This window comes from Helicoverpa armigera, chromosome 4, assembly GCF_030705265.1.
Source record: "Helicoverpa armigera isolate CAAS_96S chromosome 4, ASM3070526v1, whole genome shotgun sequence".
NCBI classification, from domain to species: Eukaryota; Metazoa; Arthropoda; class Insecta; order Lepidoptera; family Noctuidae; genus Helicoverpa; species Helicoverpa armigera.
Genome location: NC_087123.1, coordinates 7,277,419 through 7,302,129, shown reverse-complemented (window position 1 = coordinate 7,302,129; position 24,711 = coordinate 7,277,419). Strand labels below are relative to the sequence as shown.

At 35.2% G+C, this 24,711-nt stretch overlaps 3 protein-coding genes across 4 annotated transcripts; all 3 read right to left on the bottom strand.

Moving 5' to 3' along the window:
* Window positions 1–585: 585 nt before the first annotated feature.
* On the bottom strand, window positions 586–5,373 carry LOC110378992 (peripherin-2). Its single transcript, XM_021338473.3, has 7 exons — window positions 5,023–5,373; window positions 4,295–4,421; window positions 3,522–3,735; window positions 3,262–3,398; window positions 2,863–3,016; window positions 2,489–2,679; window positions 586–752 (listed from the first exon to the last, which is right to left on the bottom strand). The coding sequence occupies exons 1-7, from the start codon at window positions 5,135–5,137 to the stop codon at window positions 665–667; spliced, it is 1,026 nt and encodes a 341-aa protein (XP_021194148.1). The 5' UTR covers window positions 5,138–5,373; the 3' UTR covers window positions 586–664.
* A 222-nt stretch (window positions 5,374–5,595) lies between these two features.
* On the bottom strand, window positions 5,596–9,010 carry LOC110378988 (succinyl-CoA:3-ketoacid coenzyme A transferase 1, mitochondrial). 2 transcript variants are annotated; one of them, XM_049847340.2, is made up of 10 exons: window positions 8,956–9,010; window positions 8,554–8,644; window positions 8,246–8,444; window positions 7,908–8,026; window positions 7,691–7,831; window positions 7,141–7,555; window positions 6,905–7,060; window positions 6,684–6,805; window positions 6,430–6,600; window positions 5,596–6,343 (listed from the first exon to the last, which is right to left on the bottom strand). In XM_049847340.2, exons 2-10 carry the CDS (start codon window positions 8,632–8,634, stop codon window positions 6,188–6,190), a joined length of 1,560 nt encoding a protein of 519 aa, XP_049703297.2. In that variant the 5' UTR covers window positions 8,635–8,644; window positions 8,956–9,010; the 3' UTR covers window positions 5,596–6,187. The 2 variants fall into 2 exon arrangements, with proteins under 2 accessions (XP_049703297.2, XP_049703296.2); XM_049847339.2 differs by lacking the exon at window positions 8,956–9,010 and having other exon boundaries at window positions 8,554–8,949.
* A 4,282-nt stretch (window positions 9,011–13,292) lies between these two features.
* LOC110378986 (PDZ domain-containing protein GIPC3) lies at window positions 13,293–24,390 on the bottom strand. The gene is made up of 4 exons (XM_021338462.3): window positions 23,727–24,390; window positions 18,624–18,854; window positions 16,468–16,719; window positions 13,293–15,589 (listed from the first exon to the last, which is right to left on the bottom strand). The coding sequence occupies exons 1-4, from the start codon at window positions 23,964–23,966 to the stop codon at window positions 15,350–15,352; spliced, it is 963 nt and encodes a 320-aa protein (XP_021194137.1). The 5' UTR covers window positions 23,967–24,390; the 3' UTR covers window positions 13,293–15,349.
* Window positions 24,391–24,711: the final 321 nt, after the last annotated feature.

Here is a 24,711-nt window from a genome sequence, read left to right as displayed (position 1 = left end):
ATTCCAAACTTAAGTCAATTAATCTGCGTCTCGTTGTCAACTACACCAAACAATACCTTATCCAAACTAATATCACAGGCAAATTATTAATAATTAGCTGTGTACTTTTGAACTTTTAGAATGTGTGGCTAATTTTTGTGTTAATATCAGCAATAGGTATATGGAGTTAACGTTGTGCAGCAGTTTTGGAACTTTGTACCTATATGTGTACCTAGCTGATAATAGCATGTTGAGAAGCTCTCGCTCGATGAGCGCATTTAATGATTTGTTTAGCAACGAATAAGTAGAAGATTGTCGTGGTATGGACATGTAATGAGGAGGGATGATACGCATGCAACAAAGTGTGTGCTAAGTATGAATGTAGATGGATGGAGAGGAAGAGGAAGACCTAAGAAAAGATGGATTGCCTGAAAGATGATATGAATAGGAAGGGAGTGAGTGTCAGTATGACGAGTGACAGGGGAAAATGGAAGAAAATGACATATTGCGCCGACCCCAAGTAAAATTTTGGAACAGGGCAGGAGAAAGAAGAATTGTTTACCATGAATACTGGGCTTACTTAACATTCAAGAAAAAAGAAGCAACTGTTTTTATTACCTTTTATTTTAGCAAATATATTAGTTTTATTTTAATACTACTACTTAATAGTAATACACAGTGGAACCTAATCATCATATTCCTCCCACTTTTTCGTTTCCTTTGGACTTTCAGAGTCTTCGTCGTCAACAATCACTCGATTGGCTACTGTCATTCTGAAAAGAAAAAATACAGTTCATTTTCAAAAAATAAATTGAATTAATGCGACTGCTTGGTACCTACACATATACTTCCAATGTTTATATTCAACATTTATAACGAGTGTTGTACCTATGGCGAATGTTTCGTTTTCATAATTTACAACATCATGACGTGTACAGCAGAGATAAAGTTAGGAGTACCTAAGTATCGAATGCTTTGACCAGTTGACAGCTGTCAATTTCCAAGGGAGAATTTCCCATAGATGTAATATACTAAACAAGATTGCGCTCGCTCATCGATTCAACGAACCGGTATCGTAAGTACAACACTGCACCACAGAGCTAGCAAAATTATTAGAAAGTTTGACATTTTGCAAGTGTCAATTTAGTCTACGAGATTAAAAAACAGACTATAAAATGAACTCTATGAGGGTTTTCGAAAATGGCGTCCACGAGGTGGCAGCACCGAGTCGTCAGGTCCAGGTAACTGTCAAAGTGCTTATCTTTACTATGAATAGTGAACGATTTTAGTGTTTTTTTTTATTTTATAATTAAAGCACTGCATTATTGTTTTACTATTGCGGTTGAGTAAATAAAAAAAACTAAATAATATTGTGTTAACAAATTTTTCAACAAGCTTTTCCTTAGTACCAGTGACTTTTGCACCCTCTCTCTTAGCTCAATTTTTAGTTCGGAAACCTTATTCTGACCGTAGTCCATAATAAAATCAATAACACTTCCAATATAACAGAATTTCAATAAACAATAAGTTCGGCACCTACAATTCCATACTATTTGACAGCCATTTGGACCTGACGCATACGAAGCGCCGCCTGGCGGCAGAAAAAATATCAAAAACCCTCATTCCAATGCAATAAGGTACTAAATTGGTTGCATAATACACAGAGGCAAATCCGAGCCGAGAGGGATAGTTAGAACGGAGGCTGTTTGTCTCTTTCTAGCACCTTGCCAGCATAAAAAAATGTTGTGATCAACAGATTTGTCTTCCCAAAAAAACAATTGAATAACTTATATTTTTATCTTATTTTAACAATTCTACGTCAATAAATTAATAACAATCGCATTAATTTATTCGTATTTATTCTTAAAACATAAACAACATAATTTTTTATTTTGCTTTTTTTTATTTTCTAGCGGTAACCCTGAACATTCTTGGCGCATAATCAGCATTTAAAATTTTGTTTATATTTTTGTATTAAATCAATTTAAACTATTTAAATGGTGAAAAAGTGTTGCGTTTATACTTGTAAAAGTGAATCCTATGGTGGTTGCAATATATCGTTCCACAGGTTAGCTAATAATAACATTTTCGTAAATCAAACAACTAGGGTGCCCATGAATTATTGTAATGAGTCAAAATATGGGTGATGGATTTTAAAACTGTTGTACTATTGTTATAGCTTCCCAAAAAATGAAGGAAGGCGACATAAATGGCTTAGCAGCCTATATGTGAAGCAAAAATACAAACAAATCAGTCTTCACTTCGAATCTTCCTGCTTTTATCCTACTGCTAATTCCCGCTAATTATTAAAAGCCTATACTAGTATTTTAAGGTCACAAACTGCGTAAGTTAAAACCTCAATACCAATGTGCGTTTAATAATCTTAGCAAAATCAACATATACTAACCAGTATATAACGTATTTAATTTAATGTGATAAGGTACGATACACTTTGTATACCTAATCAAAGAGCACAAGTCGGTTTTACTGAAAATATTTCCATAATTACCTCGAAGTGTCCATTCGCACATCCCCAAGATGCACTTCATTTTCATAGTCAGTATCATCGGGGTTTATCTGTAGGGAATTGCTGGACGCAAAATTGTCGTTCACGGACATGATATGTCGCACATTCATATTCAGACCTTTTTTATCCTTGCTCTTTGGAGCCGCCTTTAGGATGAACTTAAGAATTAAAATCTGTTGGGAAAATTATAAGCAACATTAGGACTTCAACTGAAGGTAGGTAATCTTAGGTAGACTTGAAATGTTAGTCTTCAGTTCTTCTAGATGAAATACCCAAAATTTCATAAATATTTTCATTCGTGACTTAAAGAGAAAAAATGTAGGAGACACATATATTATTTATTATTCTAAACTTACCTCAACTAGAATAACAGATACGAACATTATGCAGTGGGCTATCATAGACGCTAATATGATGCGATACATCAAATTCCCACAGCCTGTTGTATAAATGGAGTGAGTCCCCAACTCCAATAGGTAATTAGATATGCATGAACCACTTTTACAGCAACTATGATGAAAAATAATAGTTATTCTAGAAGTGTCTGCTACGGTAATATTAAGAGAAATGAATTACCTACTTGTTAGTAGGTACTAGTAGGTAGGTAGGTATGTTTGTTGTTCGTTGGCACTGAGTGCTACTGAATCGAAAAACTTTTCAGTGAGCCATGGGAAGATCGGTGTCAGGCACACATGAAACATGAAGTCACATATGAAACAGTATTTAAGAAAGAGTAGGTAAGTGGGTAATCGAACCTTAACGGAACGCTATCTGTAACCGAATCAAGGTCCCTTCTCCTGTACCCACTTCGTCTGTTAACCGTAGGATCCCACTCGTAATCACGTATTTTATCATACCAGTCTTGATCAAACCAGTCCTTATACGAATTAAGCTGAAAATAGAGTCAATTTAATATTTCTTATTTAGATAGCAGCTAGCACTAGTCTTGTGGGCCCGATTAGTTATTAGGTACCTACCCGATAACACAGAATAAGAAAAAAAAAAGTTAACGCACCCCGCAACACTTTAGTGACCACTGCAGATTGTCTACAAAATGTTTGTATTTTGGTACATTCCGATAATACTTCATAGTCTTGTTCATTCTTTCATCGCATGCACGTTTGCCACTACAAATCTTTTGGACACAGCATGCTGCCCCTAAAGCATTTATTAGAATAATCCACAGAATGCATAGCCATAATGGGCAGCAAACCACTTTAGATTTGTGACTGTAAATAAAACAAATTAGTAAGTACCTACCTACTTAGTAAATGTAAGGCATTATTAACAATCTAGAGCGCTTTTGCGACAGCAGCGTACATTAGTAGGTAGGTAGCTAATCCGTGCGTGAAGACAGAGCACATAAAACCATAAGGCTTTGTGTTATCTTTTAACGTATGGGTAATTTTCTATTACCCCTTAAATATAATAGATGCAGGTACCTAATTGACACTGTCACTCGACTCTGGGCTGCTAAGTACGGGAATCAACTGCGTTCTTCCCATTTACAGGACCAACGATTAAAACCTAAGTTACATAGGACCAAAAGACCTTTTTTTGCAATGGCAAAAATCATCAAATGATCCCTTTCCTCTGTGGGTTAGCAGCGGTGAGGGACTGACAGACTTTTACTGACTAAAAATCCATCGTTCCTTCGTAGGGCTTTCATGTAGGTACCGCTGTAACTCTTTCGAACAATCCCGCAGCCCGGGCGGGCCTTGGCCCATCTGGGCCCCGCTGAAGGACCAAATGACCTGCAGTCGAATAAAGAAATAAACGTAAACTTACTCAATCCTCTTGCCATTAGCTATTGAACATAATATGTGCACGTTTGTTGGCAGCATTATAATACCAGAAAGCAAAACTATGGCGTTTATTATATCCGTCCCCGTCAACATCAAAATATCACCGACACCTGGAAATAGGTCACGCGTAGACATACCATAAGATGTATGATCTCAGGTAGAAAGGCAACTAATAAAGAAGCCTTCTTCCTGTTCCTCCTCCTCGTTCAGAATACCTACTAGAAGGTACTTAACACTAGGGACCTATTGTGCATGTTGCTAGGGCCCGGGTGGCCCCCCCAATAAGATTAAGATAGTTCTGATAGCAGGCACCTAACTTCTTTCTGATAAGAGATAATACTGATTTACAAAATTGTAACCTATCGCTTTTGAGTTTAAATATAAATACCTATAGAAAAATACGATAACGCTGTGTAGTGTAGGTATGTACCTAGTGATAAAGAATACTCTTCAAAAGGTTTGCATGACAAGTTTTATTTGTGATCAATGTATGTAGGTACATCAATCAAGTCAACTTATCTCACTTATGTAAACCATTGGGCCTGATTCATCGACAGGGTGATGTAGGTACCTAGGAACCTATATCTGGAACTGAATTCAGGACGTCACTGGTTCTTAGTTCAGGAAAAAAATCTATTTCTTCTAAGTAATTGTAGTTATCTGCGTTTCTACAAAGATACACGTGTCCCCCTGACTTGTAATGATACTTACAGAAGAATAAAAGCAGCGACCATATTATTGCAAACATGGATGCCAGCCAAAGGAAACACGATCCCCACACAACGAAAGGGTGATTAGGGCCCATCGGCGTCGCATGTGCACCCATCGTTATTTTCGCTTCAGAAAATCTAATCACCTATGCAAACCAAGTAAACCTATATTATACGACTATTTTGTAAATATTCTATCGTAAAGAAACGTCTATTAAAACTTGACAATTGTCATAAACATTTTTAGTATCGTTATGCATAAGGTTGAGGTAAGAAGTTTGTTTGGTACTTTAGGCTGCCTGTACGCACGGATGGCAATAGTGTACGAAAGAGTCGGTACGAAAATCTTACTAAGAACGTCCTACATAAAATCGGCCCGATTTATCTGCCCTAAAAAAAGACAGGCATAGGCGAGCGGCCTTAATGCCCGGCGCACAAACAGTGTTAAAACCACAGGCAACTACCGAGGGCACATTTAACATAGGCTATATTTTATACGGGTACGGGCAGTAGGCCCCACGAAACGCGTGTGAAACTGCGGGAAAATATCAATTTATAAAATAAAACAATACAATTAACGTCATTACATTAGCATAACATACATACATTTAATAACGTTAACTTCATAATCATAACAAACAAAATATCGTCAATAACATTATTTTAAATTAGCTGATATAAATTGCATCAGTTCCATAATCATAAAAATAAAAGTAGCTCAAAGCATTAAGTAACAGTACATAATTTGAGACTAGAGTATTTAACAATAGATTAAATTAAAAAAAAAAGATTATTTAAAAAAATAAAATTGAATTGATTCAAAAATAGACTCAGTGTAAAATTAAAGCAATATTTAACTGCTGTGAAAATTTTGGAATTCATAAACATTTACTTGCAAAATAAATATTTATGAATACACTATGGCTCCTGGCTCCCTCTTGAAAAATATTTATTGTAAGTGTTATACAAAAATATACATATATTTTAATGACAGTGCTATATCATTGTGCATTCTTATCTTAGTTTATATAGAATGTTGGGTCTTATATGATAATAACTTTAAAGATAATTTGAGAATGCAGCTACATTGGCAAGTTTTCTTAATAATAATAAGTACAGTTTAAGGCACTTAAATTGCATTTAAGTATGTAATGACACATACTAAGTTAATCAGAATCTGGTTTAGTTACATCACCCATTTTCTTAACTTTTTCAGCAACATTAATCTCGCAACCTGTGCTTACTAAAATGTCTTCTACAGTTACTCCATCGGCCAGCTCAGTTAATGTTAAACCTTTTTCTTTGTCAACTTCAAATACACACTGAAAAGTAAAGACATAATTATAGGCTTAGAACATTAAATAGTTCAATATTTAAATCAAACGGCTGTATTTATATTGCTCCTTACCTTTTCTGTAATAATCATGTCAACACAATTTTTACCAGTCAATGGCAGTGTGCACTCTGGCAGAATTTTATGGGATCCATTTTTGGCAGTATGCTCCATGGTTACCACAACCTTGGTTCTTGGAGCAGATACTAAATCCATAGCACCACCCATGCCTTTAACCATTTTTCCCTGGAATTTAAAAATAAAGTAATAAGGTAATTTTTCCAGTTTTGATAAATCAATCAAGCTGTGTAATTAGGTTTTGAGCTTACAGGAATCATCCAGTTGGCTAAATCACCATATCTAGAAACTTGCATTGCACCTAGAATGGTCAAGTCGATGTGACCACCACGAATCATAGCAAAACTGTCATCTGACGAAAAGTATGATGATCCTAGAAAAAAAAACAAAACACTTGAAGTAGTATTACGGAATTACATTATTATTCATGCAAAAAGGGAAAGGCAGTGAAAAGGGATTTAGTTTAACCTACCAGGTAGAACTGTAACAGTTTCTTTGCCTGCATTAATCAGGTCAGCATCCACCTCTGCTTCTGTAGGGAATGGCCCAAGACCAAGAACTCCATTCTCTGATTGCAGAAGAACCTTAATATTTTTCGGAATGTAATTACTTGCTAACATGGGCATACCTGTAATTATAAAGTAATTCAGATTAGGAGCACCCTAATTAATAGTTTATCAATTTCAACTTTAGGAATCTAGACCTTACCAATGCCAAGGTTTGCATGCATTCCATCCTTAAATTCCAAAGCAGCTCTTCTGATGATCCTCTCCCTCGTGGAATCTGATTTCTTTCCCTCGTCCACAGGCTTCCTTATTGTCCTTCTTTCAATTCGCTTCTCAAACTTATCACCTTTGACAATTCTGTGTACAAATATTGATGGCATATGAACAAAGTCAGGATCTATTTCATCCACAATTTCTTCGACCTCAGCGATGGTAATCTTAGCAGCTTTGCACATTGCCGGATTGAAGTTCCTGGCAGTTTTTCTGAATATTAAATTGCCATGTCTATCAGCCTTCCATGCTTTGACCAAAGCATAATCGCCAGTAATTGCTTCTTCCATTATATAATCTTTTCCATTGAAGCTTTGCACTTGTCTAGCTGCACTTGGGATTGCAATCTAAAAATATAAAACTACAGTCAAAAATGTTGGTGTCCTAAGGGTACATTGGGTGTTCAAAGAATTATTTTTTATTAGGTGTTAAAATAAATATTGTTTGTTAGATTTGTTCCACAACATTCATAAAAAGCACACCTTGCCATCTTTAGTATATTTAATTGGTGAGCCACCTTCATGTATGAGAGTACCGTAACCAGTAGGTGTGAAAAATGCTGGAATTCCTGCACCACCAGCACGGATCCGTTCTGCTAACGTGCCTTGTGGTGTGAGTTCAACCTGCAAACAACAGTAATTACAAAATTTATGACTGAATCATAATTTTTATATCAATTGTTTAAAGGTTTACACCAACCTCCAGTTCTCCAGTCAGAAATTGTCTTTCAAATTCTGCATTTTCCCCAACATAAGATGAAATCATCCTTTTCACTTGTTTACTTTTGAGTAAAATCCCAAGACCAAAGTCTTCAACACCTAGAAATTTTAAAATGCCACAACTTAGTAGCTACCTAAGCAATAACATGGTCTATCAATTTTTATTGAGATAGGTTTTTGAGATAACAAACCATTTTGGTAAACATTATATTATACCTAAGCAGTTGAAGTAGGTACTGCAATAATAATAAAGCTAAAGTGGTTCGCCGGTAATATTATGCCAATCGGGTTTAATTAAATTATTTAAATTAATTCTACCTGCGTTGTTGGAGACCACAGTGAGCCCAGAAACTCGTTTGTTGTTTACAGCTACAATTAGATTTTCTGGTATTCCACACAACCCAAAACCACCGACCAAGAGTTTGGAGCCATCCTGGATGTCGCTAACGGCTTCTTTAGCGCTTTCGTAAATTTTATTTGTGCGAATTACTGTGCTATAGTTAGCACATGACAAGATCTGGAAAAGTAAGTAATTAAGGAGGCGTTAAATAATGACAAAATGAATAATTTCACAGAACACTGTACTCGTAAAACATTTGAATAGAAAAAGAAAATCAAAACATTACCTTTGAGATATGATAAACATTTTTATTTGAAAATGCATTCGATTTGATAACGAAAAACCTCCCAAACAGTGTCGCCGCCATGGTATTAGCACTAAAATAATATTACACTTGATAAAATTACGTTATCAACCACACATAGAATTTAATTATCGCAGTTAAAAATCTAATTAAAAAACAGCGCTGTCACTTTCGTTAACAAAAACAAAATATTGTTGTTCACTTCTCCTCAAAAGTAATCGGTCTTAGTTCCATAGATAATACTAAATTCCCTATTCACTTCATTCGTCAGCACGTCAGGTAAGTAAGTAATTAATTATAAAATATTTCATAAAGCGGATAATAAGTGATTATTGCCAAATATTTAAATTTATTTTTGTATTGTGTAAGCGATGAATTACCAACCACGATAACGGAGATAAAGAGACTGACTGAGATATTATTTTATTTTAGCAGTTGTTTGTCTCGCTATCTCGAGGTCAACAAGGGGCTCGTAAGCTGTTTATATGTAGGTACCTAACATTAAATAACTTTATGTATAATAATTTTATAATCTGACTCGTTCTTTCGTCTTGATATTCTTGTTTAGCAACCAAAACGGAGCTGGTAAATATGGGGGGTCAGATAAAACACGGCGTACTTAGGTACCTTTAAACTTACCTATAATACCTATATTTTTAGTACTGATACTCCTTTGATGATTTTTTATTTCAAGACTCAGTTTAAAAATACATATAATGCGGCTAAAAGTCAAATGTAAATACAATAATAACAGATATTTAATTAGTCATTATTTAACCCCTCTGCTCGACAAGATTTTGACATATGACTTTACCGTTGATTCGGCGGGATATTTTGAATCGCGACATGGAAGTCAAAAATTTGTACTAACTTTCAACACATGAATTCTAAGTCCGTAATGCCTGATTAGAAGTATTTTACCTATAACTTTAGAGCTCACTTATTTGACAACAACGTGCAAAGGTCAAATGGGGTCAGTTAATTCAGAAAAATATAATAATTACGGTGTTTTTAAGTCTATCGAAAAGTTAGGCATTTCAAATTTGGTGAAAACTTACCAATAAATAATCGCATCACTTTCTCAAACACAACACAAACGTCATATTTATAACATTTTCAATCCATTGCAATACATTTCGTGCACTTATTTATGTTCAATAACTAAAAAATCAGCACATAAAATACACAATAAAAATGAACAATATTTACAAGATTAAAGTCACAGACAAGTAGAGTTTGGAATAGAGTTTTATTTTTTTTTTCAATCATTGGTGTGCATTCGATACCTAAATCGGATATTTATTATAAATAATCGAATACCAATTTTATATATTTTTTTTAATAGCAACTTATTTCAATTTTATTTATTAATTTTAAATTATAGGTTCAATTTGTTTTTGTTTTTAAGAAAAAAGATATTTAAGTTTTATGAAAGTTTTTAGCATTAAATTTTTATATGTATTATTTATTTTGGTGTTGCGTCATTCGTAATAATTTTTAACTTTAATTGAATTTTTATTACCTATTACGGAATTTTAATTTATTCTTATATTATTTCTGAACAATTCTAAGATTTTTGTTTCGGCGGAGGGTAAGCCTGCTCATAGAGGTATTTAGCCTACTTCAATCGATCTCAGTGGCGTGCACTTTGAGAGGCCTATGTCCAGCAGTGGACTGCGATAGGCTGATGATGATAATGATGAGGGTAAGCCTGGTGTTCTGAAATATAATGCAATTTGTAACTACCAAAGTAATGTACTTATTTGATGATGAGAAACAATAATAATAATTGATTGATTTTAAAGTCACCAAATGTTTTTAACCGAATCCCAAAAAGGAAGTGGTTCTCAATTTGGATGTTTGTTTTTGGTCGAAAGGGTATATTCCCCATATTTGTTATTAGGTCCAGGATCTGATGATGGAAACCTTGAGAAATCGAGGGCAACTCTCGAAAATTGTAAGCATAGGTAAGGTTATAACTTGACACTCAGATGTATGTCTGATAACACTATGAAACAGTAAAGGTTTGGAGCTGACCTGATGATGGAGACCAGAGAAGGTCGAGGGATCTCGACAACCGAACTTCTCACGTCTCCATCTCCTTCACTGTTGCAGAGGCCTCGTAAATACGAATAATATAAGCACAAACACGAGAAAGTTTAAATATTCAGTTGTCGAGTTCCCTCGAACTTCACTGGTCTCCATCATCAGTTCAGCTCAAAACCTTCACTGTTGAATAGTGCTACCAGGCAAACACCTGAGTGATAAGATTTCAACCTATGTCCTATGTGTAACCTAGTCGCCCTCGATTTCTCAAGGTTCCATCATCAGATCCTGACCTGATGATAACGGGACCACCTCGGAAGTATACGCTATCAAACAAAAAAAGAATCATTAAAATCGATAAATAAATGGCTGAGTAATCGCGTAACAAACATACAAAAAAACGGTCGAATTGAGAACCTCCGCTTTTTGGGAAGTCGGTTAAAAATAAGTCGGCGGCGGCCATCTTTCCATCTTGGACCAGCTTTCGATGAACAGCGAACTATTTGCCCTTTCAAACAATGAAATCGTCATAAAATTTTGCGATAACTACACCTAACTACGGCTCTCGTCAAATAGCTTTGCCGCTCAGTTAAAAAGTTGGAAGTAACGAATCACCATTAAGTTTGGCAGGTCTACAGGAATCCTGCACATAAAACACCCGAAGAAATAAATAAGTCTTCATTTGCCGTCTTCAGAAACCCTAAAAACCGAAGATTTTTTTTATTCCGGCTACAACGTATTTTCTACCACTGATTTTCTAGCATGTTTTTCAAAATAAATTAAGTCATTTTACTTTTCCTAATTTATTTTCAGATTATGGTAAGTACCTATACAAAAGTGCAATTTAGTAATGTTATAATATAAAATTATTAAATCGATTCTTTATTTTAACGAATCGGATCATTCGATGCAAAACTTCTATCACCGTCGCCATCTTGTCTATGCGTCTTCAAATTTAAAAAAACAACTAATGTAAACAAACATGGCGAGTTCGATCAGAATTCCCGGTAATTACGATTGGATTTTAAAAAGGTATATTTCTAACGGGATGCTAAATATGAAAGGTTTGAATGCGTAAAAATAATTTAAATTCATTTAGTTATTTTATTTAGTACTCACAAATGTGGTTTGATTGGAAAGAAAATAAATATGAGCGTAAATAATTAGGAAAGTGTATGACTGATTCGCAGACCCCAATTGGGGTCTAAACCGAGCTTACAGTGACATTGATGTTCAGACCCCGATTGGGGTCCGCTACGGATTTGACGGTTAAGCTGTATTTTTTTTTGTAAGTCTCTAGAGAAAGTGCTTACTGAAATTGAGTTTTTTTTAATAGATAATACCTACGATATATATCTTTTATTTAAAAAAAAAAAAGTAGTGTAGTAGTGGGTAAAGGACCAACCTCAAGTACGAGGGCGCGGGTTCGATCCCAGGTCAGGCAAGTACCAATGCAACTTTTCTAAGTTTGTATGTACTTTCTAAGTATATCTTAGACACCATTGGCTGTGTTTCGGATGGCACGTTAAACTGTAGGTCCCGGCTGTCATTGAACATCCTTGGCAGTCGTGCCGGGTAGTCAGAAGCCAGTAAGTCTGACACCAGTCTAACCAAGGGGTATCGGGTTGCCCGGGTTACTGGGTTGAGGAGGTCAGATAGGCAGTCGCTTCTTGTAAAGCACTGGTACTCAGCTGAATCCGGACTGGAAGCCGACCCCAACATGATTGGGAAAAGGCTCGGAGGATGATGATGATATATCTTTTATTTTAATGCAAAATGCAACAATTTTTTTGAATTCAAATCATTCTCTAAAAAAAAAAGAAATAACATTTAAACACCATATTACCTATAACTTACGTGGGCGCTAGACGCAGGCCTCTTGCAGGTCCTCTCGCAGCACAATGAGGGAAGGTTATGTCTAGCAGTGGCTGATATGCTGAAGAAGCAGGAATCTATTACCAACGCGCTTACTATGTTAACCTACTCGATTAGTAGGCAGGATATAGGCCTAACAAGTGTGTATTTTTATCCGCTATGGTCTGCAACTTGTGATCTGCCACATGACAGACATAACGTGAAACAAGAGTACCTATCCACTTATTGTTTACCATATCAGGTTGTCAGTATGGCATTGTGTTGCGCATTGTGGATATCTAAGTAGGGACTTACATGATGTAAAAGCTGTTTTAAAATAAGACACAACACAGCAAAATAATTATCAAATACTGCGCGCACGACGTGCACAACCTAGGACTACTGAACCGATTTGGAAAATTATCTCTCTAAGCTCGGAAGCTACACTATCCCCGTGTAACATCGGCTATATTTTACCCGGGTATTTTATTGGGTTGGTAGTTCGCATGGAAGTCTTGTTTTAGAAGTGAGGGTCTAAAGATTTGTAGTTAGCCCGCTTACGATAAATAATAAAAAAATGTACGCGGACTAAGTCACATGCGACCGCTACTAGGTACTAAATACCTACCTCCCAGGATGCGGGGGTACTATATTATACAGAAATTACTTAGGCCCAAGTTCACCGTCAACATAAATGTGCGTAACAATTAGATTTAAGAAAACTGACATTGGTTATTAAATGTCGGTAAACTCTGCAAGTACCTACATAAAAATTATTAACCGTGTGGTTGTTGGTTTGGAAGTTAAATTAAAACATTACGTGAAATTACGGAAAAATATTTATATTTATTCTCTATAAATAACATGTTACCTTAAATTTTTAACCTAGCAAAACTTATAATATTTATGGATCTTATACGAAAACGTAGGTTCCTAATAAATGACTGTACATTTGTATAGTATCTATCGAAATAACATGAAACATTTGTAAATACAAGTAATTTACAACAAAAATTTAGATATTTTTCATTTGAAAATCATACAAAAATAACTACCTAGGTATTACCTACACAATCTAACATACTTACCTAGTTTTTTTTTTATTACCGGTATATACGACTAATTACTCGATACAAAAAATAATACCACGTAATTAATACAGAATTGACTGCTATAGTCATACAAAATGAATATCGATTAATTTTGTAAAATAATGACTTTGGTTCCAGCCTCAAAGGCCAAAATGAGAAATATACCAACTAACAAAACTATCTAGGTACCTACTTACTTAGTTATCTCCAGGTATTTAGTTACCGAATACATATCTGATAGAAAGTAACGTGTAAAAATACAACTCCGGGTGTTTTTGCATTGGTTCAAAATCAGTAAAAAAGTTAGATACAACATACATGTACATATTTAGAGCATAACTAGGTATACAAAAATAGGGTTCTATTTCCGTTAAGACATTTTTTTTCACAGACTAAAAATGTTATGACTTATGAACCAAGACTCGTTAATTGCTATTTGCACTCTTTTTACCACAGTTTCGGTTATTACATATTTTATCTACATACTTATTCTGTATCCAATGTAACTGCATTTAACAAATTACAACAATGGAAAAATAGAAGAAAGATTATTTTTTCCCTCTTCCAAAAACGCTTAACTCGAGAGAATTTTATAAGGAAATTCAATCTAGTCACAAACAATTAAATGCTGGAAAAACACTTAATGACTACTGACTATATCTTTGAATCTTTGTAACAAACTGTTTTGTACCTCAATTTCCTCGTTTCTACTTGAATTAACTTGAACAATTATCTAGACTCAACGCAATGAATCTAGGTCAGTTTCAATAAAATCTGATATCTTCGAAATTGTATCCAAATTGTTCTTGTATATTTCATAAAGATAGTTATTTATACTGTTGGTGATATAACGATTCTGTAACTGACACGAATCCATTTATTAAAATACTTATAACAACTCTAAAATCACGGAACCGGTTTTTTATAGACGTAAAATGCACCCATGACTAGGTAAGTACTTTACCTAAATACAACATAGTATTTTCAACATTTCGTATTTCTGCTTTAAGAATATTCAACAGTCAAATACTTAGCTAATTAGAGCCCAGATAAAAAATATGTATCTTAAATTATCATTTGTAATTAATTACCTTATTACATTTTCAATATTATGATTACATAGGTACCTATTTTTACTTCGTACTCGTACCGATGGCATAATATTATGGTAGCTTTTGTTTCCTTTTTGTCGACATCGCTAAAATAAAAAAGGTGCTAGTGGGTTGCAAATGTTGCAATGTGCACATAATTTGGATTTCGCCTTAGTCATGTCATTTCCTAAATCTTTCAGATACCTAATCAACGCTGCCGCGCTGATATGATAGTAATTATAGATAATCCATAATATGTATCTATCTACATACATATAAAGCTAGTTTTATATATTAAGGAATGCACCACGTGGAACTTGTTAGCGGTACCAGTAACCACTCGTGTGTATACCTTACCTATGTGTGCAGTATTTTTTGTTTGCTTTTACAACATGTGGAACCTTCAACTATTTCCATGCCATACCGGTTATGGTAGGAACTTAAGGTGTATATCTAATAATATCAGAACATCGGTTTACCAAAATATCAATGTTTCCTTCTAACACATGAAGAAACCGTCTAAGTGAGGTTTAAAATAAAATGTATGTAAGTAGTCACTCGAAAGCAGGTCGTTTACCGTTACTTAAGAGTCTTTAATTAAGTAATAATTTACAATGTATATCTATGTTTTGCTATAGCATTTATCTACATAAATATTCGTGTTCATAAACTAAATATATGTAGGCACTTAGTTTTTTAGCTGAGTCTACCAGATCTAGCGTCAGTTATAACACCCCACAATTCAATAATGAATTCGTCCGTAAATCCAAATTCTTGTAAGTCACTATTATCAATGGCGTCTGCTAGTTGCATTGAGTTGGTTTTTCCTTCAGCAAGATCCCACATTTGCGAAGCTAGCTCGGAATCATTAATGCCCATAAACGACTCCAACAATCCGTTGATTTTCTCAATCCCTGCTTTTGAGCTTTCGTCGTGCTGAAAAATAAATTTAAAAAACTATTAAAATCGTTCAAAACTAAAAAACTTCACTTCGCCTCAGGCATGATAATAACGATTTATAAATAAACAAAGATGAAGCAGTCAATGGAAAAGACCACTACCAAACATTAGAGTAGAGAAGTGCTACTTGCTTACAATTAAATTCCAATTCTATTGTGAACTAGTTACGTCAGCTTTGATTCCGTAAATACTTATAACTTGCTAACATGATATCAAGATGATGAAACGATAATTACCTACCATAGGTAGACTGACTTTGATTAATAACTTGACCTAGTGAATAAACAACAGTTTCTACATATTATTCTTATAAGTTGCTCTGCGTGGTTTGGCAAATGTCATGGATTTAGATTAATTGATCAGCGTGGGCAACAATGATAGGTATCCATATTGGACGATTAGTATCCGAATGGTACTTATAAATCTGGTCGTGCCAGACTTGATTAAGATTGAGATATACATATGTAAGTAGATATTTCGTTAAATAATTTATTTGTCTATTTGCATATTCAGATTACGAATAAACTAGCCCATGCACATAGTAATCGACGGAGTTGAGTGGCACCACTGCAGATATGAAAAGGGAAAGAACCTTTAACGGCTCTAAATCATCGGGAAATCCGGAAACATTTTCAAAACAATTATTCTATTATGATTTCTTAGCTATAGATTACTGAGCCGTCTTCATGTAATGTAAACGTTCAACTGTAATAATCTAGTGCAATCTGTTGCTCTACTAAGTTGGCAGTATTCGAATCATAAATATCTTGATTCATTTTATCGTTATGAGGTAATATCTGTTTGCTAAACTGTTCAAGTGTTTACTTAGAAGGTAGGTCAAAATGATAACTTACGTCGTTTTCTATTGTTGCTTGACCATTGGCCTTAAACCGTAATGTTTCTTTGCCGGAACCATAACTTTTATTTCTTCCAGATTTTGCACCGCTTGTTTTTGGCCCGATACTTGCGAAACCACTTTTTAATGGTTCAACCAAACGAATTGTAAAAGTTGTTCCTTTTGGTATGTCCTTTAATATCTTAGCCACCTCATAATGTCTTTTGCCGACCATATTTTCTCCATCCAGCTTCTCAATGTGGTCTCCAACCTGAATTAAAAGTGAACAAGTTTAAACTACAATTGGTAATTTCCTGTGAATTTCTTAACGAGGTCAACGACTGCAGTCAGAAACTAACAATGCTAGCAACTTTATAAAATCTCCTGCTAACGCTTGTCCGGTTTAGTAGTGAGATTACACAGGAATACCGCTGTTATTACACATTATCGTAACAGGAACTAACACATATTGCACCATCGAATGAAAAGAGTTTTATGATAAGCTCTGGGTGTTTCGAGAGCGATGCTATTTCTGTAGTTCACTTATAAATGGTTTATACTACACTGCATACATATGATAGTGCTACATCAGAATTTACTTAGTGAAATCAGAACAAGTAATTTAATTATACCTTATCATAAACGTTAGCGTTGGAATGTATCAGTGTTTGACTGAAAATTATCTGATAAGTATCCCTGTACCTAAAGATTGTGAGTAATATAAATTAAGTATTAAACAATATGTATCTTTGTAAGTATACCTAGTAGTAGAACAATTTCAAATATCCAAATGTTTTCTTAGCTCGGGATGGTACGCAAGAGACGGTAGCTATATTTGTAAACGGGCCGAACCAAAAGCAGCATAAAATGAAAGATTAATAGGGAACGGGATGTTAACATGTAATGAACTCGGCTATATTCATCTTTTTATACAGTGCTTATAGCTTAAACGTTGTTGTACGTTATTGAAGTATTATTTCCTCCAAGAACTGAATCATATCTATGTAGGTATGAATTTGATGAGGAAAATCAACGGTTTACCTGGACTTCTTTGAACTAATTTAAAAAAATGTATGCGCTGTGCTAGTAGTAGGTCCCTGGGGGAATCCTGTCATATCTAAGAACAGCAAACTATTTAATACTAAAATAAATTTAATCAATCGATTGCCTTCAAGACTAAGAAGACTATTTTAAAAGTACCAAGTTTTATTTTTTATTTGACCCCAAGGAAACGAGGTTCCAAAGTGCACCAGGATGTAAAATGCTTATCATCATTCTAAATTCTGATCATGCAAGGCCTTCGCTTTACGAATAGCTTTATGATAAGCAGCTGTGCCAGATTATCTAGAAGACTTTCACTAGATTGAAAAATAAAACGGTTACGATCGATATACCGACTCCAACAGAGCCATGTCTAGAATTTTTTGGCCAATTTAATTAACGTATGACAGGGTTCTTAAATTTTTTAGGGAAAATGACAATGGTGCTCACAAAACGGTCTTTAGCAGTAAGAGCTTGTTGTAAATTAAATCACAATTTTACAACAAGGAAGGTCAAAACAGACACAATACCGGACTAAAGTACCTATGCATCTTTGTTAAATTCTTTACTAATTGATTATACATCTTTAGGAATAATGCATATATTTTTATAGAATATTAAATCAATACGAACTTTAAGTAATAACATGGACAACCGAAGTTTCCAACATTTGTCGCCGTTTTCATATAATGAATGACTTTCCAGAAAGGTGTGGCCTTAGAAGGTCACGTGAATTTAACCTTGACACTTGACGGCGATCCTTGAACCCCTATTCCACTAATAATATGCAAGCAGGTCCGACCTTACAAGACACGAGTAAGTATTTTGGTAGAAAATATAATCATGCTCATTTATGATTAATATTGAGTTATAAGAAGCAAATTACTCATAGACTTACGTAGATATGTGACAACAATTAAATCTTAATCTATGCGAAAAAGATACGAGTTGTTAGATTTTTCTACTAATCGCATTCCAACATTTGCTGATAATTTAATGAACTTATTAAACTTGAATTTCTTTAAGTGTGTGTATCAAAAACCTTAGAAATAGGACAATTGGTCGGTGGATTTCTGAAATACTTTAAAATTGAGTTAAAGGTTGAAGAAAATGCTTAGTTTAACTTCTATTTACCTCAATGTGGGGTATTTTGGCTACTATTGATCCCTCTTTTATCCGCTTTATAAAGGCATATCCAGCACCGTTGTCTGTTATTGTCAATCCCAAAGCATCTTCAGTTTTTACGATTTCTATTTCTTTAGGTCGTCCTTTTCTATGTGCAAATATGAAATCTTCTAATCCTATTTGTCCGCCTAGAAGTTTCTTCATATCCACTTTGTGAGTATTCAGCGTACAAAAGAGAATCTGAAACCAAAGAAATACATAGATTTAGGGATACACTACTTACTGGTGATATTAAATTACCACTAACCTAATTAGCCACGCCTAACTAAGCTGCGTGTCTGAAAGCTATTTTCTTTCGGACTAATTAATCACTTATTTATAGCTTGAGTTTGTAGCATATTTTCTTATGAGGTTATTTTCAGAATCCCTACGCGTTTCTTAGATTGAATTCGTTCTTATTAATTTTATCAAGGAATTTTTAGGCATGGGTATGCCATCATGGTTCGAAATAGCAGTGTACCTACACCTACTTCTTTACATTCATTGAATAAGGCGTGTCCTTTTTAATTCAATTAATTAATTAACTATCGGATACGTTAAATCTGATAATTGTACATCCGCATATCAGATTGTAGATAAACCGCAAGCTGAGTGGCAAACTGTGTTTCGGTTCCCTTCAATAACATTGGCTTATACACTAGCGAGACGCATTATTGATTGACTTGCGCCAGTGTAAGTGCGAAATGCTTGCTTGACAAGGCATGCGTTGCAGGTATGACCGCGCTCCGGTCCTTGACCCACGTGTAGTAGGCCATCGGCCATCGCACAGGCACACATACGGCGGCGGAGCGTATCTGCACTCACTTGCCGCGTTCGTTTGTATCAACGAGAGACTGCGCCCCTGGGCTGATCCACTTCCTGGCTGCTCAGCCGTGCGTACATCCGCACACTGTGACATTTTTATACTTACCTACATAGTTACACAGATTTATCTTTACATATTTTCACGTGTTATAGTTACGTAGTAGTAGGTTGGAATTAAATCTTTTTCATCCGGGTGCTTTATTTATTTCAGTGCACATCTAACTTGTTCGTTACTGTTAGTACCTAGAGGTTGACAGGAGTCGATTGCTATTGTGTTCATGACTCAGAATTCGGAATCATACGGGTATTTTCTAATCCAAACAAAATTAGGTTCAAGTGAAAGCAGCTGTAGTTAGGCTGACAGAATGGTAACCAGGTATAATACAGATATAATTTACCTATGTATAACACAGGTACCCACCTACCTACTTATACTCTGCACTACCGAAGCGCCTCGCGGGGAGGCCCAACCTTTGGGGCAGCTGATATCATGATTGATATGCATTCTGCCTCCGAAGATTAGATAAAAATCTCGGCCTAGTAAATGAACAAACTTTTAGGTCGAGACATATTATCCCGAAAGAAGAGAATCTTACCGAAGTACCACAATAAAAACTAAAAATATTTTCTTTTTAATTATTCACATTACATACATGTGAATTGTGATGTGGGGGGAAGGAGAACGTTAAGGTACCTCATATATTTAACTTATGCATGTGGACGTTAAGTAAAATACCTCGAAGCCCAATTAGTGAAATACTAACTCTTTAAATTGTTTCTTTGTTAGTTGACAGCTATGTGAAATGACTTTAAAAGCAAGTTAACTATGTACCTACCAACTATCTCGTGTGAATGTAGAGTCATGTCTGCGTTACGTAACTCTCAACTATCTATTAGCAGATGTAGATAAAGCATAAACAGTCAGACTGAAATGGTGTAAACTCTATTATCTTCATTCTCACGACTAGGCCTTGACAACGAATAAGCCTTGAGCGTTTTCACAAGCCGTGAAATATCAAGAAATTAGCGTCGGTGTCCGTGCCATTTTCGACGATGACCTTTAAGGCGTGAACCGAACGGTCGTTGGACGAAGTCGGTAAGGTTTTTGTGTGACAGATAACATAGATAATCAGTAAAATAACATTGATTATCTACAGGATTCCGAGAAAGCAAAGCTAGGTAACGATAGTAGACGTTTTAGAACATGCTAATAGTGCATAATTAAAACCTCATTTGAGTCATTTCAGCGCATGAGTAAGTATTGCCATTAGTCTAATGTTTAAGGGCAATCCAATTCATGTGCACATGATTAATTAACGAAATGTAACGAGTCCTTCAATGCAATTAATGTTCTCAAATTATCATTCAAAGCTTATCAGCTATCACGACTTTTTGACTAAAATCATTTGATAGAATCTTGGGAAACACTTAACTGATTGATAACAAACAAAGAACATGATCTACAATGCCCGTATGTTTTGCAAGAAAATACTAAACCATGAGTGAAACTATCAGTGGCATTGTATGAGAAGAGGGTCATGAACATGTTACTATTATTGTTATTGCATCTGTCTGATAATCAACAATACAACTTGTAATCTTCACATACCTAGGTCCCTACTCCAATATTTGAACATGGATGGTACGAATTAATTTAGATAAGTACTGAATGTCAAAATATCGAAAGAGTAACACCAAATAACAAAAGAACTTGTCAGAATGAAAGTTTTACAGGCAGAATTTAAATGTGTTCTTCTATGTATATTCGTTAGAGGTTCCTACAGGGTAAAAAGTGGAAATTAAATCTATAATATGAGCTGAACCAGCTTCTGACCAAACGTTGTCTGATTTGTCACATAGCCCTAAAGAATGACTTCGTAGTGCATATTGCCCTTTGATCGAAGGAAGCTATAAGAGGATACTTTTTATATAGATTCACGCAGTTGTTCCCAAGGGACGTGGAACTAGTTAGTGGACGTGAAACCGCTGGTGGAAATTCGTATGAGAGTAGGATTTGCCTTGCAGAAATTGCACAAAACCTGGTATGGAATCTAATTGTGTTCATACCTTATTAATTTAATTAATTTAATTTAATTGTGTATTTGCTATGACAATGTGAAATCCATCAAGTAGGCAGGTAGGCACCTAATTATGTATAGGTACACTACGTTTCTATGATTCATATTGGTAAAGATGTTGCCTTTTCCAATCTTATTGATTACAAAGTTAATACTTTGGTAGGTGATACATATCGCTTTATTAACATTGTTGTATTCTGACTATTTCTGACTGATTGTTTTGGATGCACGTCATTCTACTCAATAGGATACGGTACCTATGTATAATAAGTTCCACTTGTTTTTCCCCTGTGACCGCTTTAGTTAATGAACCAACTTGGACACTCGTTTTTATCTTATCTACTTCAATTTAAATATAGCAAGGTTACATATTCATTAGTCACACATATTATCCACAAACACTTTGAATTGCTCTTATATGCAGGTACTCGAAAGTCCACTTCAGGCTACCTTCAATCTCGTTGCAATGGTCACTTCCTACTTGCTTACTAAACTTGAACAATGCCAATAAATTATACGCAGTTAAATCTAGGTCAACACTTTTGTTGAATGAAAATAAATATGAATTGGAATTTCAATTAATACTTAATGGCATAGGCACCTACTACCTACGTTACGATTTTTTGAAACTTTATAATGCAATAGGGCATGAAGTAGAATCAGATATCCCTCTCAGGACCCTAGACAAATCAGTGAGAAATATTCCTTACTGATATGAAGATCAAAAGAAATAGGTAGGTAGGTAGGTGTAGGAACACTAGGTACATGCGATTTTAAATCACGCTATTTTTTGGAAAGTTCACAGGAAAAAGCGCTAATGGAGCATAATGGATGGTACTATCTTTAAATAGCTCCAAAAGAGCTGCGGTGTAGGAGTTCTTTTATGCCTCGCCACTGAAGACGTAGGACGTATGACCTATAAAATTCTGTTTCATAAAACTCGAATACTTAGCGTCTGTTGACACAAACAACGAGTAATTACGAATATGCAGGATCAACAAACACAGGATCTTCATAACTTTTTTTAAAGCAGTAGTCGTATTTAGAAGTCAGTACAATATAGCAGTCAGTTTATCTCTTGTCAATAGATCCAGAACTTGTATGTCCCGATCCCGACCCCAGACCTAATTTGCATAACCAGAAGATACAGACCAGCTTTTATAATTACTATCTACCAGCCGTAAGGTTAATTTCAATCCAACTTTGTTGGGTAATGAGTAATTTTGTCATTTATAGGTAGCATAACTTATATTAGGTACTAATATCGCTTCGATATTGGTAAGCAATTAGGTTAATTAGGTATGCTTCCTCTTATTCCGTGATTTTACCAGCTATAGTACGGAACACCTATTCCTAAGTTTTGGAATGATTAACTAGAAAACAAACATTTATAAAAACTAAATAATTCCACGTGCGATTACTGTGTTCTGACGTGCGATTATTGTGATGCATAAGCATTATTAAGCCTTTTGTGCCGTGTCGTGTCATGTGTGACCTATCGCGATACCTAACATGCACAGTGGTCTTCTTGCACTGTTGTGCGATCACGGAAACAATACCATCTACTAGCATTCATAATTCGAGGAAATTATCTCGCACCCAGCCCAGTAATCGTTCACTTCGTCTGTTTCTTTAGGGTCTTCTAAATTAACAAGCTTATAAAAACCAAAACAAATATTTTGAATATAAAATCATGTCTGTGTGTGCTCTGAACTGCTCTACCGTTCAGAAAAGTTATTTGAATACTTATGATGACGCATACCTCACGGCAATTTTTAATACTGTTATCAGTTCACTGAGCGACTGTCCATGAAAAATGTGCTGCCTTCATGCGGTGTGCAATAATAGGTACGTACCTATATGTAGGAAAATAAATTAATAACGTCTTACTTACAGTAGCACGTTACTTATTTCGAGGCTCATTCTGGTAATTGACTAGACGTTTTGATATTATTTTATGAAACATCCTAATGCTATATAAGTAATTGCTTTAGGGGCCAGGTAGGTACACCGATCCTTTGTCCACTACATACACAAGGAGGGCCAGTGAATCAAACCCATGACTCAGAAACTTGTTCATGAAGAATGTTGTTCTTCGAATTCAAGTTGTAATCACCTTGCTGCTTATTACCTACTTACTATAAATGTTACAGAAACAATTAAGCCTTACCTCGTCTGGTGGAAAGTCGTAACATTCTGCTATCTTTTGGTAAAGTTCCTTAACATTAGAAAATCCAGAGATGAGTCCGAGGGGACTCCCGTGCGCCTGCTGACAGTGAAAAACCAACTGTGACTTTTGGGATCCATTGTTGTTATCCACTCCATTAGCTTGCTGGTGAGGGTCCTCCGGGGGCAACTGTGGCACTGGAGGTGGAGTGTATTTAGGTGCCTTCTTCTTAAATAACGACATAGTAAAAGACCACTACGTAACGGTAATAAGTTTTCCTTCAGCGAGAACGTCAGTGCGCACACATTCTCCAACCGTGCACAATATAAATTTAATCACTACACAGTCGCTTATCTTGAGAGAACTTTAAAATATATCGTCGCGTCATAGCACATGATAAGTTATCACCCAATATCGCTATTGGGTAAGATATACGAAGTTTAATCGAGAGTACACTTGGAACGGGCCGCGACACGGAGTGCGCTCAGGCGACAAACGAATGACTGACTCATAGATAATACACTATATAGAGATAGATACGCAACTCATCGTTCAAAACAACTTACTAGCGTGAAAGTTAACGGGCCCCCGTCACAAGATGGCGTGGTTACTTCATGTATGGTTAGGGTAGATGGCGCTTTTCAAGAGTTCTCTTAAATATGTTTTTAAATTTGAAAATTGAAATCACTGTTTTAAATTCAATTTACTGTAAATTGAATTTAAAACAGTGATTCAATTCAGTTCAGTTTCAGTTTTCAGTTTCCAACTTCTAGTCTAGTCAATAATATTATGGGAGATAATAAAAAAACAAAAGATAAAGAGTACATTTATCGGCTAAGTATATTTTATTTCCTTTTTTTATGTGTATTACAATATTTAAATGCTTGTAACTTAATTTCATCATTTACATCGAAATTTGTTATTTTTCCGTTAATTATTCTATTAACCCCGGTGCACCAACTGTGAATGATTAAATTAATTGACATAT

Coding starts and splice junctions, on each gene's coding strand:
- LOC110378992 (XM_021338473.3), bottom strand. CDS start 5,137: ATGGGTGCACATGCGACGCCGATGGGCCCTAATCACCCTTTCGTTGTG. Junction 4,422..5,022: donor GTCGCTGCTTTTATTCTTCT/GTAAGTATCATT, acceptor ACCTATTTCCAG/GTGTCGGTGATATTTTGATG. Junction 2,680..2,862: donor TATCTGTTATTCTAGTTGAG/GTAAGTTTAGAA, acceptor TTTTCCCAACAG/ATTTTAATTCTTAAGTTCAT.
- LOC110378988 (XM_049847340.2), bottom strand. CDS start 8,634: ATGGCGGCGACACTGTTTGGGAGGTTTTTCGTTATCAAATCGAATGCA. Junction 7,832..7,907: donor TTCTGACTGGAGAACTGGAG/GTTGGTGTAAAC, acceptor TGTTGTTTGCAG/GTTGAACTCACACCACAAGG. Junction 6,806..6,904: donor AACTGTTACAGTTCTACCTG/GTAGGTTAAACT, acceptor TTTTTTTTCTAG/GATCATCATACTTTTCGTCA.
- LOC110378986 (XM_021338462.3), bottom strand. CDS start 23,966: ATGTCGTTATTTAAGAAGAAGGCACCTAAATACACTCCACCTCCAGTG. Junction 18,855..23,726: donor ACGACTTTCCACCAGACGAG/GTAAGGCTTAAT, acceptor CTTTGGTTTCAG/ATTCTCTTTTGTACGCTGAA. Junction 15,590..16,467: donor AAGCAACAATAGAAAACGAC/GTAAGTTATCAT, acceptor TTTATTTTTCAG/CACGACGAAAGCTCAAAAGC.